General features: G+C 40.1%; 1 protein-coding gene across 1 annotated transcript in view; it reads left to right on the forward strand.

Moving 5' to 3' along the window:
* The window catches only part of MYBPC1 (myosin binding protein C1), a 72158-nt gene that overhangs the window by 43799 nt on the left and 9767 nt on the right, over positions 1-18592 (forward strand). The window contains exons 19-27 of the mRNA XM_034643674.1: positions 1876-2035; positions 3558-3662; positions 4443-4631; positions 5507-5641; positions 8827-8880; positions 9791-9958; positions 13641-13729; positions 15556-15751; positions 17701-17840. Of these exons, the coding sequence (XP_034499565.1) occupies positions 1876-2035; positions 3558-3662; positions 4443-4631; positions 5507-5641; positions 8827-8880; positions 9791-9958; positions 13641-13729; positions 15556-15751; positions 17701-17840 (1236 nt within the window). The remainder of the gene's footprint in view (positions 1-1875; positions 2036-3557; positions 3663-4442; positions 4632-5506; positions 5642-8826; positions 8881-9790; positions 9959-13640; positions 13730-15555; positions 15752-17700; positions 17841-18592) is intronic.

The following is an 18592-nucleotide window of genomic DNA, read 5'->3' on the forward strand; positions in this document are numbered from 1 at the left end:
CCTCAGTAGCCTTATTTACAGTATCCAGAAATGCAAACAACACAAATGTCCATCAATAGGTGAATGGATAAACAAATTATAGGATATTCACACAATGGAATACTACTAGGAATAAAGAGGAATGAATTATTAATGTATGCAACAACTTAGATGAATCATTATGCTGAATGAAAGAAGCTGTACAGCAACAATAAAAAATACTTCTAAAAACTGACGATACCAAATGCTTATAAAGATATGGAACAACTAAAGACTCATACATCACTGGTGAAAATGCAAAATAGTACGCCCACTTTGGAAAACAGTTTGGTAGTTTTTTATAAAGGTAAAGACGCTCTTGCCATACAACTCTACAATAAAATTCCTAGGTATTTACCCTAGAAAAATGAAGATATATGTCTGCACAAAAACTTGTACCTGAATGTTTATAACAGCTTTATTTATAATTGTCAAAGCTTGGAAACAACCCAAAAGTCCCACTGTACAAACATATAGTTAGTACATGCACAAACCAGCTGTACATGGAATATACAATAGGCTGCTACTCAACAGTGAAAAGGAAGATACTAGTGACACATGCAGTAAACTGGACGAATCTAAAGAGCGTCACACTAAGTGAAAGAGGACAGACCCAAAAGGCTACAGACAGTTTGAGTCCTTTATATGATATTCTAGAACAAGGAAAATTAGAGACAAATAACAGATTGGTGGTTGCCGGGGACCAGAGTGTGCAGTGAGTGAGCTGACTGTGAAGGAACATGGGGATACTGTTGGGGGGGGGTCACAGAAATGGTCTGTATCTTGATTTTGGTGGTGGTTACACGATCACACAAATTTATCAAAATTCATAGAACTCTATGTCTAAAAAGTGTGACTTTTACTGTATGTAAATGATAGCACAATAGATGAGCAAACAAAATATAGAAAACTAAAGAAGATAATAAAAACCACCCTAAATATTTCTCTTTTCACATTAAAAAGAAAGCAGAACATCTTTTATAATCTTAAGATTAGAATTTAGCTAATATGAGGAAATTTGTTCAATTATAAAACAGAAGAATTATGAAAACTATAAACTATTGCAGTTATTCTTATTGTTGTCACAGTCTTTTGTTATTGAAGACATAGGAGTCCTAATTCAGACCCAAAAGAACAAAGAGTTAATTTAATAGTTATTAGAAAATTACCCAGTTTCTAAATTACCTTGACCTTCTCTGTTTTTTCTCTTTGTCTACTGGCTGTTTAGGAGATATGACCTAGGAATCAGAAAATTGGAATGCTTGTTTTAAATTTCTGGCCTAAGAAAGAGAGAAGGAAAGAAGTGAGGGGGGAGAAGGTGGAGGAGGAGGAGGAGAAAAAAAAAGAAAGAAAATATAATGGAAGGCCCAACCTACCCTGTCTTTACTTTGGGAATTAGATGTTCATTCTTTCATGTCCTATTAGAAGGGAAAAATCAGTACTCAACAATTTGTATGGAAAATTGGCGTGTGGTCTTCTTCAACCCTTTTCAGTATTTCTACATTTTCAAGACATATAAGGAAATAAGCAAATCATGATTAGTTCCTGATATGAATTTAAGTGTTCTAATTTCACATCCAAAGAGACTCCTCTCCTAAAATAACGCTTCTGCACTCATATTTTTGTCCTCCAACTTTTTCTTCGGTGAGTTCATGGTTAGTGGGCTTTGGAGACAAATCCCACAGCTTTCTGCTGTGTAATATGGAATGTTAATACCTTTGTCCTTAGGGCTGGTAGAGAATCACACTAAGAACATGCCTTTTAGGCATTAGCACCACATCCAGCCTAAGTTATAAGGCACTCTGGAGTAGTACTTGTCATATAGGTCGTGCCATATTTTGTTTCTCTCCTTCTTAGGCTATTATGGAGGGCAGTGGCCGGATAAGAGCAGAATCTTACCCTGACAGCAGCACTCTGGTCATTGATGTCGCTGAAAGAGATGACTCTGGTGTTTACCACATAAATCTGAAAAATGAAGCTGGGGAAGCACATGCAAGCATCAAGATTAAAGTTGTGGGTAAGTCCTCTGGGTCAACAAACTTCTAGAATCAAGGTGACATGTCCATATCCAGAGAAGACTTTGGCAGCTCTTGGCTCTTTTGGCTCTTTTGGCTCTTCTGGGTAGCCAACAAAGAAAAACACAGTATAGCTATATTTTATAAATCACCATCTTTCTACCTTTGCCACTTCTTTTCTTTCCTTTCTTTTTTTCTTTTAAATTTCCTTCCCGGGGTGCCTGGGTGGCTCAGATGGTTAAGCATCTGCCTTCAAGTCATGATCCAGGGTTGTGGGATCGACCCCTGCATCGGGCCCCCAGCTCAGTGGGGAGTTTGCTTCTCCCTCTCTCTCTGTCTCTGCCCCTGCTTGTGTACTCTCTGTCTCTCTTTCTCTCAAACGAATAAATAAAAATCTTTAAAATTTCCTTCCCTTCCCACTCTTCGCTTCCTTTCTCTTTCTCTTCTTTTTTCTTGCCTAGAGGTCCAGTTGCAGGAATGCATAACTAAGTTTAGCCATTTGGGGCTGTTGGTCATTAGCTCTCCACAGTCATATTCCCTTTCGGTGCCCTTTAAACCTACTGAAACACAATTGCTAAAAAATTTCCAACATCACAATCATCTAGAAGGGTAAGATCTATATCGGTCCTTAGATAACCTCCTAAATACATTTTTCCTAAGCCTGAAACCAAGTGAAATGAGTCCAGCAGATTATTGATGGCCCAAGCTCTCATGGCCTCTTCAACTCACTTTATTTTTCCCTTAAGAAATATATTTCAAATGGATCAGAAACTAGTGTCACTTTATCAGGCACTGAACTATGTTAACAAAACATGGTAACTTGCCATTTTTGACTTAGATTTCTACCAGTGGACATCTTTTTTTTTTTTTTAAGATTTATTTATTTATTTGAGATAGAGAGACAGAGAGAACACAAGCCCAGGGAGAGGCAGAGGGAAAGGGAGAAGCAGACTCCCCGCTAAGCTGGGAGCCTTACATGGGGCTCAATCCCGGGACCTGGAGATCACGACCAGAGCCTAAGGCAGAAGCTTAACCATCTGAGCCACCCAGGCGCCCCTCTACCAGTCAACATCTTTATTCTTCCAACTGATTTACAACAATTAGTCCTTGACTCAGTTCTGCTGAAAGTTCACTTTGTAGTTAAAAAAACAAAACATAAAACAAAATCACATCTGATATTAGGCAACAATTTCTTAGTTCCATTTTTAAGGTAAAGGAAAAGTGTCTTGAGTTCCATGTGGGGCTTGTTCTCTAATGTTGTGACACTAGTTTAAAGCACTTGAATACATCATTATTTTTATCTTTATTGGACTCACCTTCCCTTATCCCATATGGAACATGACTTTTTGCCTAAATTAGTTACTATGTGCATTTCAATAAGAATGGAAAAGTATTCAGAAAAAAAATGCTTCAATAATTATCACCAAAAATCTATTTTCCAATTAACATTTTTCTTTGTGCTCTCATTACTCTTATTTTATTTTTTATTCTATTCTATTCCATTTTTTTGTTTGTTTGCTACAGACATCCCTGATCCTCCAGTGGCACCAAGTGTGACAGATGTGGGAGATGATTGGTGTATCATGAAATGGGAGCCTCCTGCCTATGATGGAGGGTCCCCAATCTTAGGTAACTACAGTTATTCTGTCTGTGGACTGCCAGTGGAGTTGGAATCCTCTTTATGCTCATCAGTATAGAGTGCATTTTAAAATATTGCATTTAGAAGAAAACCTATCATACCACAACTTTAAATATCCATTCAAATTGAAATATATTTTGAAATTCTCTGTAAGTACTTGAGATTTAAATAACTCTGATGAATATCATCTGACTGCCTGTTCTCTTTTTTTTTTGTTTGACATTTACATTTAATACCTAATTTTGCAACATCTATGAGTTTAACTTTAAATTGTCCTGGTCAGTAAATGTCTAGTTCCATAGAATTATGTCGATGAAGAAATTTCTTTTAGAGATAAGTACTTAGAAGAATTTGCTTCCTCTATGGAACAAGATTTTTTTCTACTTGAAACTCATAAAACTGGTCATTTCCTTCTTCTTACCTACATTATTAGGACTCGGAGCCAAATCTATTACTAAACTATAGAAATGGTGTAAGTTTCTACAGTCTACATATCTGTGATTTATTTTTCTACTTCCTGTACAATTTTATTGTATTATTTTTAATATTTTAATATTCTTTTTATCTATATCCTATGACATTAATGTTTGTATTCCCTATAATCTCTCTCAAACAACTGATGGAAGAAGGTGGCTTAAAAATACAAGCATACTTGACTATTTCACTTAGAGTGCTAAGAATATGGGAAATTTTACGAATTCTAACACTTGACAAAATTTAGTTTTGGAGACCATGGCAAAACCTCAGTTTCCATTTTGTGTCACTTGCAGGATACTTTATTGAGAGGAAGAAGAAACAAAGCTCCAGATGGATGAGGCTAAATTTTGATCTCTGCAAAGAAACAACTTTTGAGCCCAAGAAGATGATTGAAGGTGTGGCCTATGAGGTCCGCATCTTTGCGGTCAATGCTGTTGGCATCTCCAAGCCCAGTATGCCCTCCAAGCCTTTTGTTCCTTTGGGTGAGTCAAGAGAGATGTGCCTCTGTCATGCAAAGCATTGCCCTGGCTTGTGACTGCTCCCTTCCAACCTCCAACTGGAGCAGACCTAGAGGCTTCTTAGAGTGGTGGGTGAGCAGAAGGTTGGAGGCAGTTAGGGGTAATTTTCTAAGAAATTGAAAAACAACTTTGGTAGAGTTGAATGTCTTCATAACGTAGACCCTGGAATTTATTACCAGAATTCCAAAGAGAGCAGTAGGTGGCTCTGGTTGCTACTTCCAGCTTAAAGCACTTAGCTGAGCCCACTGACACGTGACCACTCCCCACTTGTCTTTCTGAAGGTATAACCCAGCACCTAGGTGTCATCATTGTAACTAAAACAGGGACCACTTCAACAAAGCACACTTGAAAACTGGTCTCTTTGCTTTACAATCAGACCTTAAATGTTATCTATTGAGCCAACAAGGTCAGTTTGATAAAGACAAAGAAACCAAAATAAGATGTCTCACTCCTTCACGGTAGTGAAGTACTTTTTTCAATAGAAAGAAGATTTAGTATAATTTTAAAGTTAGAAGGTAATGGGAAATTTACTCTGGATCATTAAATCTTAAAACTTTGACTTTTTTCAACTTCCTTGGGCCTCCCAGCCTCCGACGCCAACCTCTCAAACCAGAGGGAAAGTGTGGAAGCGTTTCTAAAATTTTCTATGCCTAGCAGATCTTTGCCTTCCACACAGCACATGCTTGAGGAGTCTTCACTGAATTTTATTAAGACATGGGCCTTCTATGTACAATGTTATTTGTATCCTAGTTCATTTTATCATAGTTTGTGCTGTACCACCATAGTGAATGATGACTTCTGTTTCCGTCTTTTTTTTTTTTTTTTTTTAATGTTTGAAGCTGTAACCAGCCCTCCTACCCTTCTGACTGTGGACTCTGTGACTGACACCACTGTCACGATGAGGTGGCGGCCCCCAGACCAAATTGGTGCAGCAGGTTTAGACGGCTATGTGCTAGAGTATTGCTTTGAAGGAAGTAAGTACAACTGGTAGTTAAACTGAATTCCATTATCAATAGGTGAGATACGCACCCCCCCCTTTTCTTTTGTTGCTCATTCTTGGGAAATCTCCTTCCTACTGAAAATAACAACAAGCAAAGGTCATCCTTCTAAAGCGGATAAAAACTTAGCCCTTCTTTGGTACTTGATGCTAACAAAATGGAGATCTAAAAAATATCCTAGTTAATCTGCCAGATCAGACAACGTGATAGGCCTAAGACATAGGAGGAAGGGAGTCTGACAAGATTTTAGGAAATTTCCACTTCGCGAATTGGTGGAATAAAACTGTACCAAGCAAAATAAAAGTCTAGTTAGGATGAAGCAAGTTGGAAATGCTAAACCCTATACTGAGCAAAGGTCAGCTATCAAAAGTGCTGCCTATTTCTGGGTAATAAAGAGAGACTATATATTTGGCTAGCTGGTGATCATCCCCTGCCTTCCTAAAGGAAAAAAAGAACAAGAAGAATAATTAAGGACAACTTTCACGGCTTAGAGGAAGCAGCATTAAATCCCAGAGGGTGTATGCAATAGATTTGACATGTGACAGAACTTGTCTCAGTATAGAAAAATTTAATCACTTAAATTTAGGAGGCGAAGAGAAACAGGTTAAAAAAAAAAATTGTTGTTAGAAAAAGAGAAATGACACAAGAAAATATGGGCCAGAGTGTACCTAAAACCAAAACCAATGTGAAGTTCACTGAAAGCTTCTTGCGTGTTTTGATTTCCTGCTTGACATGATTTGAAGATCGGCGAATAAAACGGCCCCAGTTTGAACTCAGGCTCCATTCTAGATGACGGTAGGTATGCAGTCCACCAGGGAAGCTTGTTCCTACCTCCACAAATGATAGGCCAACACTTAACCTCTGAGAAAACTCTTTGGACCCCAAACTTTAACGTGGATCTTACATGAATGAAAGAGAGACTACAGAGCACATTAGAGAAATCAGGAATGTGGACACAAAGGCACCTTTCCAGGAGGAAAATCTCTATGGAAAAGAAACTTCACATGAAGAAAAAACTGCTGAAAAGGAAATCCCCGGCCGCTGGATCAGGGCATCCCTGGAAATGACCACCATTGGTGTCGGTTGTGGTTGCGAGGGAACAAGGGGGGGGCAGGGCATCCTGGTAATGGTTCCACTTTCATGTGCTCGCTCACAGAACACTCTGCTTGATTTCTCCAGGGCTTAGAAAGCCACTAACCACAACTGTTTCTCCAGGGCTTAGAAAGCCACTAACTAAATCATGAAAAGTCCCCGGGTATCCCCGCATGGGGGGGGGTAGTGTCACTAATGGAGCAGGTAAATTCTGGAGTGCTTCGAAATATGGTTTATTCCCATTCCATTCCTCCTCCCCCCATTTCAAAAAATCCTGAGTATTTCACTCTGCTATTTATATCACCCCACCAGCCAGATCTCCCAATCTCACATGTAATGTGGCTGCTGATCACAAACATTTGTGTATGTATGAAACAGAGCAAATTCTTTACTCTTTTCTTTCTGATAGGTTTAAAAAGTAAGAAGATACAGCAAAATGATAGATGGCTGTCATTTTGATGTTACCCACCTTAGATAAAATACAACGAAGTGTATTTTACATAATTTTGTGTGTGGTCTGTGTAGATATATATGTATATACGGATATACATATATATATATGTACACAGTCAGTATTATGTATATATTTTGCCACATAACGTTTTGGAATTAGCTTTCTATGGAAGTTCTTTCATAACGTATATATCTTTCTTCTTGCAGTCTTTTCTTTCTTTATGTGGCTGCCCTATTCTTCATTCTTTTTAATGGCTGTTGTCCTCCAGACTAATTTTCTGTAGTGTTTAATGCTTTTTAGACATGTCAGGTTTTATTCTGTAAGAAAAATTCTTTCTTTTATAAGATCGTGTGTTGGTTTTGACTCTGCCTTTCTCTTGTTTTGGTTTTTTGGTTGTTTTTTTTTTTTAATGCCTGCAGCACATTACTCTTCTTTGTTGTCTTCCTTCACTCTAGCTCTTTCTTTTCTTTCTTAAAAATTCTCCTCGTGTATCAAATAACTTTCGTATTCCTTCCCCATCCCTCAGACCCCATTTTCTTACTCTCATTTTCCTCAGTTAAAGTGGTTCAGATGTGAAGGGATGGGCTATTTGTTCCCCTCTGATCTTGTTTCGTCTTGTTTTTCTTGAAATTTCTCTTTTACTAGTTCTTCACTCTTTCAAGCACGTTTTCTGTCTCCTATTTTTACTTTCTCATCAACTGTCTCTTCACTATGAAAATATCAACACGGTAGCTCCCAGTGTGACCATTGGCTTAAAGACATATCTCTTTTCCGATGTTCTATGAAATTTTTCAATTGTTATCAATCCATCAATCAATGCCCTCGCAGCCACCAGAATATTCTGGCTCCCCGTTCCTTCTTCCTGCTACTCCTAGAAGGGATGGAATGAGAGACAGGAGAAGGTTCCAGGGGTTTCCACTCCCCTGTTCCGTTCCTGATAACCTCGAAAGGCATCACCCCAAACCAATGGGGTATACCCACGACCAGCCCAAGAGCCAGCAACATTCCCTCCACCCCATGTGGAAGGCAGGGACCCAGGCAGGCTCAATTTGTTTTCTTGACTGCAGAGCTGGTTGCCGTGGCAACTGAGGGCTGCCTCCAGAGCTGCTGGGAAGACAGGGCTGGCTTTATTATGAGTGCCCTCACTCCCAGCCTGTGAGGATTGAACCCCGTAGTGGGAACACTGTGTTCCCCGAGTACCTGGGAGGATCCCCCCAGGCTCAGGGGGCAGGGACAGGTCAAAGGATAGACTGTTCCACTGTGCGCTGCTTCTCTGTGGAGTCCAGGACCTGCTCCTCCTTTCTCTTCAGGGTCTCGCTTTGTTTCTTTCTACCTCTTGTTTCCACAGCTGGAAGTGCCCAGCCTCTTTTCTCCTCCTCTTCTCTGTGGCAGATGCCTCAGGACGAAAACCACAGTCTGAACAGAGCAGGCTGGGGCTCTCCTGAGGAACTGCCCCCCTCCCTAATGTGTTTGGTCTCTTCCGTCACTGCTCTGAAGACAAATATCTTTGCATACTTTGCATACTTTACTAACAGAGAATGCTGACTACTGATACGATATTCTTCTGGTGTGAAAGTGGGTGTCTTTAATTAATTTTAATGACGGATTCTCAAAGGTACATCAGCAAAACAATCTGATGAAAATGGGGAGGCTGCATATGATCTTCCAGGTAAAGTATTCTATGAAAGCTTTCAAACTTTCTTACTATATGATAAACGTTTCTGGCAATGTTCCATGACCAAGCATGAAGTACACTTACCACCCACACACAGAAAAGCCCTTAGAGATTAAGGGGGTGGGTGGGCAGTGAGCTAATAATGTGGAATACAAGCCTTCTTTTTCTTTTTCCTGAGGGCATAATGCATACAAACTTTTAGAAGTTGAAATAGTTGCAAGCCCCTCTCTTGATGTTATAGACAAAGCTACCAAAATCTTTTAAAAATATTAACATTTCTGAACAAGGCAAAATAATTATGCTAGTTCCTTATGAGGTCTTGGCTCCCGAGCTGTGTTTCCTTTTTGCCATGGATACTAGCTTCTTGTCTTCACAAATGGGAGCATGATCGGATTCCCTGGGCCCATATTAGTGTCTCATAATAAAAAACCAGCCAAGATAAACAGAGATTATACGACTATAAAGGTCTGTGTCTCTCATTCATAAGAATAGCATTTTCCTGCTCTGAAGTTTAACATATGTAGGTGGCTAAATGTCATGATTATGTCAGTCCTTATAAACCTGAATTGGAATAACTCCAGTATCACTGTAGTTTCCTGAATCACAGTAACTGTCCCCAAGAATTCAGACACTCTAGTATCATAGTATCCTGAATAAGAGGTTTTTCAGAAATAGCAGAATCTGATTATCCTTCTTCCTGTCATTTGCATTAGCCATTCTAGACCATTTTTCATTTAGATATGAAAAATGCTCACCCATGTAGTATGACTCCAGACCGAAGTCTTATTTCCTTCAACTGATTTAATTATGAGTCAAGTACTAGTATGGAGCCAACTGTACCAATTAGGATGATTTCTTTCACTAAACACCATTTCTCCTTTTCTTTTTCTTTTGTGGATTTTAGCTGAAAATTGGATAGTTGCAAACACAGAGCTGATCGACAAGACCAAGTTCACCATCACAGGTCTGCCCACCGATGCCAGGATCTTCGTGCGTGTGAAGGCTGTCAACGCCGCAGGTGCCAGTGAGCCCAAGTACTACTCCCAGCCCATTCTGGTGAAGGAAATCATAGGTGGGTGGCGAGACTTGCAAAATTTTGTCTCCATTTCCACAACATTATTTGGTTTTATGTTTTAACCCCCTTTTTTCCCCTTAAGCTTCGTATTTCGCTGTCACTCCTTTGATGTATTTTCTATGTACCCTGGGAGTTAGGAACGAACAAAATGGCTCCTTTCCACCAGCGTGGAAGTCACCTCAGGGTTTGCAAGTCGGTATGAGGACCAGTTAGTTAACCTCACCTGGTTTCATGAGCCAGCTCTGGCTGCGCTGCTGATTCTCATGGAGGAGAGGGAGCGTGAACGCAGCAGCGCAAACAGCAGCAACAAGGCTCCGCTGGGTCTGCAAGGCCAGAACCATCTTCATAAGGAAATGAACACATGAATTGCCCTTTTCGGTGTTTGACATCTGCACTGATGGTGCAAAAGTGACGGTGCGTAAAACTGCAGGTGCTCAGCGCAGACCCAGTCAGTGCCACCAAACTATAAACTAGAGCACAGATGCTGTAGTTACTTCTGTCTTCCTCACCACTTCGCACTCATAGCGGAAATAAAAGGGCCAGCTTTGCCTCAGCAGATCGTTTTTTTTTTTTTTTAAGATTTTATTTATTTACTTATTTGTTTGAGAGAGAGCAAGCAAGAGAGACAGCGTGAGCAGGGGGGAGGGGTAGAGGAAGAGGGAGAAGCAGACTCCCTCCTAAGTAGGGAGCCCAAGGTGGGGCTCTATCCCAGGACCCCGAGATCATGACCTGAGCCAAAGGCAGACACTTAACAGACCGAGCTGCCCAGGTGCCCCACCTCGGCATGTTCTTAATGAAGCATAAAAATTATTAATGTTATTAAACCTTGGTCCTTGAGTACACATTTTTCCTATGTGTCTGTGGCAGTGAAATGCACAGCATGTACAGAGGCCTTACACTGCCTACTGCGTGCAACGGTTGTCTCTAGAGATAGCACTTGTGCAACTGAGTGAGAGGCTGAACTAGTGACCTTTTTCAGAAAATTCTATTTTTACTTGAAAAAAATGACGGGCTGTTTGGCAGGCAATTTGTAGAAAATGAAAGCAATGAGCCTGTCACTTCAAAGAAAACAACATATAGTATTTGTTGTCAGTGTCTTAATGAAAAAAATGAACTTTCACAAAAAATTAGAATTTTGGAAAACTTATATCTACCCCCATGGACTTAACAGCTCTCAACACTTAAAACTGTCCTCGTTAAATAGGCAGTGATATTAATGGATGTAATTTTTTGACATTAAATAATGGAATGTGTCAACATTTGGAAGATCTACATAATTTGGTGAAGCAATATTTTCCAAAAGACAAATACATGTTAAAAAATATGCATGGGTAAAATGTATATTAAAAATGTAAGCTAGACCAATGGATTTTAATGTAACAGAGTGTGAAGAGTTAATTGAAATGGCTTCAGATTCCACACTGCAGCTCGCCTTTAAGAAATTACAATTTACTGGGATGCCTGGGTGGCTTAGTTGGATAAGCGTCTGCTTTTGGCTCAGGTCCTGATCTCAGAGGCCTGGAATCAAGTCCCGCATCAGCCTCCTTGCTCAGCGGGGAGCCTGCTTCTCCCTCTGCCTGTAGCTCCCCTGCTTGTGCTCTCTCTCTCTCTCTCTCCTCTCTCACTGACAAACAAATAAAATCCTTAAAAAAGAAAAGAAATGACAGTTTGTCATGTTTTAGTGTAGAATCAAAAAGGAATATCCAAATTGTCTAAAAAGTTTATTAAGATATTTCTCTTGTCTGTGTGAAGCCAGATTTTCTTAATTGAAATGACTTCAACCAGTACAACATATTATAACAGACCGAAGGCAGGAATAGGAGACTACAGATATCCTCTGTTAAGTCAGACATTAAATAGATTTGCTAAAATATAAACTAATGCCATTAAAATGTTAGTTATGTTTTTATTTTTAAATGAATAACTAAATATTTCATACGTCCTTTTTAAATTTCTAATATGATAAATATTGATCGATACAGCCCACATAAACAAAAGCTGAGAAATTGCTTTTTTGGGAGGGGTCCTCGATAATTTTTAAGAGTGTGATAGAATACTGAGACCAAAATGTTTGAGAGTTGCCACTCCAGGAGAAAGAACACTGGACTGGGGGCCTGGATATCTGGGTTTAGACCACGTTCTGCCACAGACTTATGTTGTGGCTGCCTGAAACCTTTTAGAAGTGAGTTACAGGATGGATGGATGGATGAAAGAAAGCATGAAGCTTGCACATTTTCTAAGTAGATTCTGGAGACCATCTTTATAAGTTGAATCCTGCTTCCATGATGTATTAGCCATGTGACCTCAGGCAAGAGACTTGATCTTCATGAGCCTTAATTTCTTCATCTGCAAAACAGAGATGATAATAGTATCTGACCCATCAAGACGCTGTGAGGATTGAATACATTGATCCGTGTTGCTGCTTGACAGAATGCTTGCCACAGAATAAGCTCTCTCTATGTGTTAGCTTTGTTATGATGATGGTTGCGTTTACTTCAGGATCTGGCTGAGCTTCTTTTTCCTCCTAGGTAAAGTTAGGGAGCTGGGGGATCTCCAAGTTCTCTTCCAGCCCCAGTATTCAGTAAGCATCATCATCGTCATCTTCATCGTCATCATCTCCTCAAGTTTGTTGAGCGCTCGTTATTCTCAACCACGATGCTAAATGCTTTACATGGGTAACCTTATTTAATCCTCACAACAGTCGTACAAATTAGATGCTTTCATCATGTGGATTTTATGGAAGGAGAGTCTGAAACCAGAATTCCTATATATTAGATCTAGGACTTAAACCCAGATCTCCGACTCTGAAGTCCGTGTTTCTGAGCGTCGGCACTCAAGGCCAACTCCAGCTTCTAATGCAGGCTGTGCCACCAAGGGCAGGTTACTTAACCTCCTATGCTCCTGTTTCTTTATCATGAAGTAACACAGTACCTATACTACAAGATGGCCTTAAGGTGTAAATGAGTCCTCTCATGAAATGTATTGAGTCCAGCGTCTGTCACATACTAAGCACTCAAGTGATGAGAACTGCTTTATCCCTGTGAGCCTACAGGCCTTTGACTCTCTGCTTCTGATTGTTCTGTAACAGCACATTCTAGTATCTTTATGGTGTTTAATTAATGAACGTCAATACATAGCGGGCTAGAGCCACCTATTATGTACCTCAGAGCTACACAAGGAGAAAGCTACTGTCCAATTCCAACAGAATTACCTAAATAACAAGTGCTACGTGCTAAACCTTTTTTGTTTTGTTTTTTTCTGGTGAAGAAAAATGGGCAGTCCTACCAGCCAACGTGGTGCCTGTAGATCTTTTGTGGAATGTTCACCGGGGAATACACTTGCTGCTAGAAACTATGAAAAATATATGGAAGGTCCTAAGAGAAAATTTGGTGTTTTTCTATAAAGTTGCTTTAGACTTATAATGACTATAAAAATAGGAAGTTGCCATAAAATCAAGGAGGTCAAGGATAAATTCTGTTGAGTCAAACTGTGCAAACATCTCTGCTTGAAGAAAATGTTTGGAACCAAAGTTACAGTACATCTGGTAATGGCACATCTAGGATTTTACTGTAGAGACGTCAGCACCAGGATATCCCAGTATCATGCCAGTATGCTGATGTGAGGCTATTTTCAGCGTACTCTACTGATCACAAAATTATGCTCTTCTCCTTTTACTCAGAGCCTCCCAAGATTCGCATCCCAAGGCACTTGAAGCAAACTTATATCCGCAGAGTTGGAGAAGCTGTGAATCTGGTTATACCTTTCCAGGTAATAATTCAGGGTCACTTATTTTCTCTTTCCAGTGTTGGGGTGTTTAAGAAATAGAAACAGGTACTCTAGTATTTAAACTCATCACGATTCAGGATTTCTGCAGAGGGAAAGTAGATAAATAATGCAAGAGATCTGGGGAGTGAGTCAACAATCTCGTGCTTGTTGAGAAATCTGTTAAACTGATAGATTTTCCTTCTGCATGAGATGAAGGACACCTAGGTTGGACTGGTCTGAAGCTCAGAGACTATGGTTGGGCAGAGAGGAAACACCAAGGAGATGCCAAAACAAGAAATGCTTAAAGATTCTGGCCCTGCACATCTGTAATAAAACTAGTCTTCATTTTAGGTGAAGCTCTTGGTGTAACATTCAGGAAAACAACATGTACTTACTTTCCACAATCACCCCAAGCCAGAGGAAGAGGGATAACTGAATGTTGAAATCCTGATGCGACTAACTGAAAGATGCAAACATTGTTAAATCACTGCTCCAGCAAAAGAATCTGTTGTTTACAAGATCAACCAGGCTTCACCTACAATAATCAATTTTGGTCTCATACACACACAAACACACACACACACACACACACACACACATACTGCACCATCACTCCATTACTTGTTGGACTCTTTTTATGACTCTAGACAGCAATGTTCAATAGAACCTTCCTCAATGATGGAAATGCTTTATAGCATCAGTGTCCAATATGGTAGCCACCAGCCAAATATGACCATTGAGCCCTTGAAATGTGATACTTGGAACCAGTGCAACTGGGAAGATTTGTTTTTAATTTTCCTTAATTTAAATTAGTTTTGGTTTAAATAGCTATGTGTAGCTTGTGGCTCTTATCTCAGACAGCATGGCTCTAGAGTTAGAATTTAAGTCTCTTCACACATTTGAATATACACACAGAGCTCATTCACACCCAGGCTCCCATGACAAGCAAGCTATAGGACAGCCACCTCAAGCCACCCTCATTGCACTTGGGGCCTGCCGCTTAGAAGAGGCAGTTACCTTCTCCATACAGGGCATGAAAGCAGAAGGAAAGCCAAGGAGGATGAGAGTATAAACACAGTGGAAGAGGAGAGAGATGCTTGGCAAGGCTCCTCCCACTTCTCTCTCCCCACAGCCTCAACTAAAACCAGGAGCTGGCACTAGGCAGGCACTCAGGGTGGATTGGGGCTGCTGAATCTGCCCTCCAGCTTTCCCACCTTGTCTACTGCTAGCACTAATCCCAGTTCCCACATTTGGGGGCTCTGTGTGTCCAGCTTCTGTCACTTCAATCTTTATACCCATCCTGCGAGATAGGTGCCGTCATTGTTCTCATTTTACAGATTGGGAAATAGAAGCACAGAGAGTTTAAGCAACTTGCTCAAGGTCACACAGCTATTAAGAAGTGGAGTCAGCATCCAAATACAGATTCCAGGGCCCCAGAGCCCATGTTCTTAACCATTATGCTGTGTTGCGTAGGCTTTGAAATTAGAGAGACCCAGCTGTAAGACCTGGTTCCAGCCCTTACTTAAGCTGCAAGGCCTTGGGCAAGTCATTTCATTCCTTTATCCAAAAATGAGGATGATGATACTTATTATCTTGACGTGAAGATTAAAGGAAATAGTAAACATCATGTAGCTAATGTAGAACCTTGCACAAAGAATGCCGTCAACAGGCAGGGTGAGTATCACTGTCCCTGCCATAGTTGGCTGACCACCAGGCTGTCTCCCACTTTGCCTAGAATGGGGTAAGCAACTGTCATTTTTTGTAATGCTGAAAAGAAAGTCTTGAGACCATCTGATTTCCCTCCCCCTCTACTTTTGCTGTCTTTTTAGGGAAAACCAAGACCAGAACTAACTTGGAAGAAAGATGGTGCAGAAATTGATAAGAATCAGATAAACATCCGCAACTCTGAGACTGATACAATCATATTTATCAGAAAAGCAGAGAGGAGCCACTCTGGGAAATACGATCTGCAAGTCAAAGTGGAAAAATTCATGGAAACTGCAACCATTGATATCCAGATCGTTGGTAGGTTTGGAAGAAGGAACTGGAATGTTCTGTCAAAGCAGTATTAGGACTAATTGGCCTTATTAGGGCAAGAGTAAGAATTTTTGTTAAATTCTCTTTTTAGAATTAAAAAAAATAGATTAATTAGTAAGACTTGTTAGTATTTCAAAATAATTTTTTACTGACTGAAAAGACTAATCATTGGAGACTCAGGGCCTACATGTTAAAGAAAATTAACGTATATACTTTTTAGTACAAACCGTGTAGTACAAACTCCTTTATAATCCACTTCTCTCTTATTCTGTTTCTCAACTCCTTGGTGATGAAGTATTTCCTGTTTTGAACTCTTGCATAAAAATCATAGTAGATTCTAGACATAACTTAATATGTTTCCTACTACACCTAAAATTTGCTAATAATAAAGTTTTAATGGGGAATGAAAATTTTTTAAGTGTAAGGAAGATGTACGTAAACAGTTAAACACTAAATTGGTTGGTCCTGTAGGGCCAGATACTCACCTGTCCAAACAATAAATAAGTATAGTTCTTACTTCTGTCTAGAGTTAGGGGAAGAGAGGGAGGGTGTCTAACAGATGGACCCCTCTCACTTCCATAATTTTTGCCATGTCAAGAAATACATTTAAAAGCAGAGCTATAGAAGCCTTGTTTCCAGTCATTTTTATTACTATATTTCAGCAAATTTGCGGAAACTAGGAGTTTTCTCACCAAGGGAGCAAGTTCCTGTGGCAGATTGGATGAAAGTTCATGCCCTTTAAATTAAGTACTCTCTTCCTACTGGCTAAACCTTCTTGATTTTTGTTAAGTTGAGAAGAGTGTTGAGGCTAACCGGTGCCCTTGGATCTGGCCGCGTTCCATTGGAATGCGAGCCCCCATGGGAGTGTCTGGAAGAGCACTGCCCTCTGAAACATATGAAAGAATTTTCTTTCCTACTTTGCCATGTAGTTACTTTATCAGGTAGTTATAAGTGCCTGGGCCATTGCTTGCACACCCAAAGTACTCAATAAATAATGGTTATCATTTTAGCTATTTTACTACTTCCAAATTTATGTTGGCAGAGCGATAAAACAAGTTTTCCTCATGCCCGTTAAAGGTATCTTTTGGGTACAACAGAGAAACCCACTCACAGGCTGTGGCCTCCATGCCTCTCACCAAAAGCCAGAGATGCTTGGCCCAGATGGGCTCTAGGATTTGGAGTCCAGGGTCAGCTTACATTTCCCATTAGGCAGGGTAGCCTTGTGCTTCATTGCCAGTAGCCTGCCCTTGGAGGGATGGCTAATGAGGTGTTTGTAGTTTCATTTCAGTTTTCTTTCCAAAATCCTTTTCTTTCCATGAAGATGAAAGTCAAGAGTTTCCAGAGAAGCTTAGCTGGAGTGCATTCCACTTCTCTGATGTTGAAGAAGGGTGAGAAAAATATGGGTAGAAATGCAGGGAAGGAAGGACATTTCAAATATCCTCCTGTAATGAGTTACAGCAGTCCCCTCTATCAATGGAGACACGTTCCCAGATGTCTGAAACCATGGGTAGTACCAAACCCTATATATGCTATATTTTGTTTTATATATCCATTCCTATGATAAAGTTCAATTTATAAATTAGGCACAGTAAGAGATCAACAACAATAACAATAAAACAGATCAAGTATAACCATATACTGTAATAAAAGTTAATGTGGTCTCTCTCACAAAAGATCTCATTGTACTATACTCACCCTTCTTCTGATGATGACGTGAGATGATAAAATGCCTACATGATGACATGAAGTGAGTTGAATGACGCATGCAGGCATTATGACACAGCATTAGGCTACCATTGACATAGTGTCAGAAGAAGGAGCATCTGCTTCTGGACCTCAGTTGCCCACAGAAAGCAAAACCACTGTTAAGGAGAGGACCACTGCATAGGTTGAGAGGGAAAGTGATCTCACAGTGATGCCATGAATTCATCTTATAGACCGTCCAGGTCCACCTCAAATGGTGAAGATTGAGGATGTCTGGGGAGAGAATGTTGCTCTATCATGGACACCACCAAAGGATGATGGAAATGCAGCCATCACAGGGTACACGATCCAGAAGGCCGACAAGAAAAGCATGGTAAGGTCTGGCTTTCTCTGGTTCAGCAGCAGCAAAATCACATTTTATCAGAGATAAAGGTGGAGCATGAGGTCCTCTGTGGTGAAGAATGCAGGGGGGGTGGGCGTGTGTAACAATGTGGCATCATGGAAAGGGTAAGGCCTTAGGAGCCGCAGAGAGTTGGACTTGAATCCCAGCATTGCCACTTAAAAGCACGTGCACATGGAGAGTCACTTCATTTCTTTGGTCTTCATTTTCCTCATCTATAAAATAGGCACATGAATCCTTACTTTGCTTGGTTATCCTGAGGCTAAAACAATGTAAAGCCGCTGGCAGAATGTTCAATGGAATTTAATAAATTCATTTGTTCACCAAATATTTACTCATTCTGGATTCTGACTCAAATTTACATCCATGCAACTCTTCCTCCTTATAAAATAAATGTTGGGTAACATGGACAGAAAGACACCAGTTAGAAAAAGAAACGTTCTAAAGGAATAGCATGTGCAAAGGTCCTGAAGAAGGAAGTGTGTTCCAGAAGCAACCCAGACTGACTTGCTCATCAGATTTTAAATGTTAGAGGTGTTCCTGCATCAGAATCCATCCACTACACCGTACTATTGCCCTACCTATAAGTGAATGAATGAATAAATGACTATTTGGACACACAACGGCATAGAGCCATTTTTCATTCTCACAGGAAGAGTACAACATCATACTTAATGATATTGATAGGAAGTCCTTAGGCATTTATGCCAGTAGATCTCAGTAAG

Source organism: Ailuropoda melanoleuca, chromosome 15, assembly GCF_002007445.2.
Source record: "Ailuropoda melanoleuca isolate Jingjing chromosome 15, ASM200744v2, whole genome shotgun sequence".
Lineage (NCBI taxonomy): Eukaryota > Metazoa > Chordata > Mammalia > Carnivora > Ursidae > Ailuropoda > Ailuropoda melanoleuca.